At 52.9% G+C, this 5,130-nt stretch overlaps 1 protein-coding gene across 4 annotated transcripts in view; it reads right to left on the reverse strand.

Moving 5' to 3' along the window:
• The window catches only part of MAL (mal, T cell differentiation protein), a 30,412-nt gene extending 25,737 nt beyond the window's left edge, over positions 1-4,675 (reverse strand). For 2 of the 4 annotated variants that reach the window (XM_004369357.2, XM_004369356.2), the window contains exon 1: positions 4,449-4,675. In XM_004369357.2, coding sequence (XP_004369414.1) covers positions 4,449-4,541 — 93 coding nt within the window. In that variant the 5' untranslated portion in view covers positions 4,542-4,675. The remainder of the gene's footprint in view (positions 1-4,448) is intronic. The other 2 variants (XM_023732372.1, XM_023732371.1) reach the window with 1 other exon arrangement.
• Positions 4,676-5,130: the final 455 nt, after the last annotated feature.

Here is a 5,130-nt window from a genome sequence, read left to right on the forward strand (position 1 = left end):
GGAGAGGTGGGGAGAGGTGGGTGGAGTTTGACATCTGCACCTCCCAGGCTCTTGGGAGGCCAGGCATGGGAATCTGAACTGTGAGTAATCACCAACTCCCTGGACTACAGATTTAAAAGTCAGTCAGTCATTTCACACCCATCAGCTGAGCAGAAAATGACGAAGTCTGATGCTAGCAAGTCTGGTGAGGATAATGGGCAAGGAGAGTTTCATATGCTGCTCCTGGGACTCGGGTCGGGGGGTGGGTTCAGGTTTAGCTTCAAGCTTATACAATTTGGGGACTTTCTTTATGAAAGAATATAAAATGAAGCAGGGTCTTTGAAGGGTCCCAAGCAAGTGGCGGCCCTGTGCAGAAGCTACATCAGCTTCCCAGTAAATCTGCTCCTTGGGGTGTATAAACTGGAATAACCCTTTGGACAGCAATATGGTAGCATCTGGGAAGGCTGAAGGTGTGTATACCCCATGATCCGGCAAGTCAAATCCTCGTGTTTCCAGAAGAAGCAACATATAAATAAAGAGGCAATTAAAGAATGTTCTGGGCAATGCTGCTTGCAATGACAAAAAGCAACAAATTAGAAATAGCCCAAGTGTCCATGATATAATAGATAAACTATATAAACATGTAAAAATCTCAAAACCTAGCACTGCATAAAAAGCAAGCTGCAGAAGAATATATACAATATTACGCCATTTTCATAGGAGCCCTGGTGGTGCCATGGTTAAAAGCACGGCAGTTCAAATCCACCAGCCGCTCCTTGCAAACGCTACTCTGTCCTATAAGGTCACTATGAGTCGCAACCGACTTGACAGCAACAGGTTTGGTTTGGGGTTTATACCTTTTTCATAAAGTTAAAAGCAGAAAAAACAAAGTCAAGTGTAGTTCATAGACAGTTATATGAGCAGTAAAGGGGCAAACTGTGCTTGGGAGGGAAGACCAGAGCCTTCAGCCCAGGGGTGCCCTGGGGATGGAGGGAGAAGGACAGGATAATAGTGGGATATACAGGGGGATTAGATGCCACCCGTATTCTGAATAATAAAAGCAGGTAATGCAAAATATTGATTTGACAAGGTTGAGTGGTAGTTACATGGGTGCCTGTAAAAAGTATTGTATACAGTTTTGTGTAGTACTTGAAATATTTAATACACATTTTTAAAACTCTCTCAGGGGTGGCCAGCACCTCCTTGGGTCCTTTAATTCTCCACTTCTTTCCGCTGAGTGATGCAAATGGTTAACGCGCTCTGCTGCTAACCAAAAGGTTGGAGGTTCACAGAGAAGGGCCTGGTGATCTACTTCTGAAAAATCAGCCATTGAAAACCCTACGGAGCACAGTTCTACTCTGACACACATGGGGTGACCATGAGTCAGAGTTGACCCAACAGAACTGTTTTTTTCTCCCCACACATCAAGACCGCATGCAGTTTTTATACACAATCCGCGCATGCAGTTTTTATACACGATCCATGCAGTGTCTGCTTGGCCGTCTCCTCCAGGCACCCTGTAAGCACACCCCGAATCTAGGGAAGAGAGTCGGACATGACAAGTGAAACCTCCAGGCCCTCCTGGGAAGTGGCGGTGAGGGCAGAGGTGGGGGTGAAGCAACTTCTAAGCTGAGAGAAACGTTCCGAGCAAGGAGGAATGATTTCTTCTAGAAAAAGCCTCCACCACCTCAGGTCACAAAACTAATAATACATGGATACGTGGTTCTGAGCGTTCCTGCCCCCTCCCATTTCACTTGGTGGAAGGGGTGGTGTCTTAGTCATCTAGTGCCGCTATAACAGAGATACCACAAATAGATGGCTTCAACAAACAGAAGTTTACTCTCTCACAGTTTCGGAGGCTAGAAGTCCGAATTCAGGGCGCCAGCTCTAGGGGAAGGCTTTCTCCCTCTGTCAGTTCTGGAGGAAGGTCCTTGTCATCAATCTTCCCATGGAATAGGAGCTTCTCAGCGCAGGGACCCCAGGTCCAAAAGATACACTCTGCTCCCGGCGCAGCTTTCTTGATGGTATGAGGTTCTTCTGTCTCTCTGCTTGCTTCTCTCTTTTATATCTCAAAAGAGATTGACTCAAAATACAACCTAATCCTGTAGACTGAGTCCTGCCTCATTAACATAACCGCCTCTAATCCTACCTCATTAACATCATAGAGGTTAGGATTTACAACACATAGGAAAATCACATCAGGTGACAGAATGGTAGACAACCACACAATACCGAGAATCATGGCCTAGCTGAGAATCATTCTGGGGGACACAATTCAATCCATAACAGGAGGGATCCCGCTGTCCCCACCCCACAGACTGCCCTGCCTGGCTGGACTATTCCTCTTCTCAGCGGCACTCCTTCCCCTGAGCTGTGCCGGGTAGAGGAGCAGACATGACTGGGAAGCCTTTCTCTGGGAGGTCAGGCCCACGACAACTGCCCACAAGCTAAGCCCAGCTCTTGGGAGGGCAAGGGGAAGGGGGCACCAGAGGCTTCTGCAAAAGCATGAAGCCCAACTAACATCCTCTCCACGATTCTTGTTATTATGCTCCCCTAACAGCTACAAAGGCAGGGTAAGCTGCGGCTCAGGGCAATTTGAGAGACACCAGGAAGACCTTTTTTACTTAAAACTCTCTGCCCCATCACATGATCTCTCTGGGTCATGAAACCGCCTTTTTGAACGCAGCAAGCTCTGAGGAAACAACCTCTTAGTCATTCCCAGGCCATGGACATGGTTCATTTTCAGAAATCCGACCACAGGCAAGCACAGGCTAAGAGCTGACGGAAACACCCAGAAGAGCCATTTGGGAAAAGAATGTTCCAGTGGGTGCTACGGGGCTCAGGGGTATGGGTCAGCCGTGTGTGTGTGTGCGTGTGCGTGTGTGTGTGTGTGTGAGGGGGGTTCCCATATCTGTTACAGTGTTTGTGTCAAACACCTTCAGAGGGCCACTATTCCAGGTTTTGCCTGGCAGCCTTGAACATGGAAGAACTGTGGCTGGGAGGCAGAGTACCTGGCTCGAGTCGGCTGACTTGAGGCCAGTCCTTGCCCACTCTGCACCTGGATGTCCCCTTCTATAGACGGTGGGCTAGGTGCAGTGCTTCCCAGTGGTTTCCAGAGTCATTTCTTGACTCTAGCTATCCCCAGTGGTTAAGAGCTCAGCTGAAAACCAAAACATCGGCAGTTTGAATCCACCAGCCGCTCCTTGGAAACCCTGTGGGGAAGTTCCACCCTGTCCTGTAGGGTCGCTATGAGTTGACTTGATGGCAGCGGGTTTGGTGTTTGGTTTTCAGCTATCCCCAGGTTCTGGGGTCCCTCCAGACAGACCTAAGTTTGGGCTCAACTCTGGACACAAGCCCAGTGATAATCATGCTACAGGTCAACCCTTTTCTCCTTCCCCAAACCCTCTGCAGATGAGGGAACCGACGCGTACCCGCCCCGTCCTCCACTCCCTCTGGCATTCACACCCTCCTGTCTCCAACCAGACAAGAAGCTGGGGTCCCGTTTTTAACCAGCCAGGTTCTGACGTCTTTTTCCCATTCAACTCTTCACGCGGTTGCTTCTGCGGTTGGGGCACAGGGAAGTGTGTCCCGGCGGCTGCAATGCACCACACCCGCGTGATAATAAAGCCCCCCATACCTGGTAAGGGCCGGTAGCGCCCAGCGAGCTAAGGCCGAAGGAGACTGGTAGTCTCCCCACACAAGGAGCACTTTACCAGGAGCCCACAACAGCGTTTCCCCGCAGTCACCGGTGGCGGCTTTGCGGCTCCCGCGCAGGCGGGAAAACCACAGGCGCCAGGCTTTCCTACTGTTCAAGGTCAGCCAGGGCAACGGGACCTCTCTCCGCAGCCTCCCCAACATCTCCCCGCCCCCTACCCACGGGCAGAATGACTGCTGCGGAGCAAACAATGGCCTGTTTTAACATTCCCCGATCAAAGAGGTCGCAGAAATGTTTACTAGCTAGAAACTTTAAAGATCAGAAGAGAACAACCGGGACTCCGCTCTTCCTAGGACACCCACCCCGTCTCCAAAGCTCAGTTAGTAATACTCAGGTTTCTTCTGCTGATTTTTTAAAAAAACGAGACCATCTCCCGGGAAAAACCTGCACCTCCCTGCTAGGACGTTGCTGTCCAACACCCGCGGAGCGCCGGCGCGGAGATGAACTTGCCCGGCTCGGTATCCAGCGCGCAACAAATGGACCCTGACCGGTTCCCCACGTTTCCAATTCGGTTTTCCACCGAACTCCCAGAGACTGTTTCCTGCTTTGTCGTCGGTCTAGAAAAGGGCCAAACGACTCACGGAGAGGGCTTTCTGCATCTAGCCCCTTTAAACCTCCCCCGATCCCGATGCTCGGGGGACCCGCGCAGCTTGCGCATGGAGCTCAGACAGCGGTGCGACGACCAGCGGGAGCGCCCGGCGCACCCTATCCCGCCCTTTCCACGACCCGGGCGCGGGGCGAGCGAACCACTCACAAACTCGAAGATGAAGAGCAGGTCGGGGAAGGTAGTGAGGACCGCGAAGCCGCTGGGCAGGGTGCTGCCACCCGACGCCGAGGCTGGGGCCATGCCGGCGTGCTGGCGTCGGCCTCGGGACGGGACGCGCGCAACCCGGTCTCCGGCTCCGCGCTGACCGCTCGCTTGCTCCGCGGAGCCCAGTGGCCCGGGCGCCCCCGCGCGCGGGTTAAGAGCCAGGCAGCCGGGGGCAGCGGAGGGAGGAGCCCAGCCACTGCCCGCCCCCTCTCCTACCTAGTCAGCCATGCGCGCCCCAGGGAATCGAGTCGGAGAGCCAGAGGCGCGGCGCAGAAGCCCACAGAGCGCGCGCGCCGTGGGCGTTCGTAACTTGGGGAGGGACCTGTCCCACCTCCGGATCACACCTCCCGCGGGGGCAGGAAAAAAGCCCTTTTTTTCACTCGTTTTGCAGACTTCGCAAGTGAGCACCACCCCTTGAGAGCGATACTACTAATAACCAAAACCAAACCCGTTGCGGTCGAGTCGATTCCGACTCACAGCGACCCTACAGGATGGAGTAGAGCTGCCCCAGAGGGTTTCCCCCTGAAACCTCCCACCGTGGCACCCCTCGGGTCGCTACTGCTTTAACTGTTCTTAAGTTGGGTCTCTTCATCTTTCCTCTGGGGGCATTAATACGCGCGACATC

This window comes from Trichechus manatus, unplaced genomic scaffold (assembly GCF_000243295.1).
Source record: "Trichechus manatus latirostris isolate Lorelei unplaced genomic scaffold, TriManLat1.0 scaffold00004, whole genome shotgun sequence".
Taxonomy (NCBI): domain Eukaryota; kingdom Metazoa; phylum Chordata; class Mammalia; order Sirenia; family Trichechidae; genus Trichechus; species Trichechus manatus.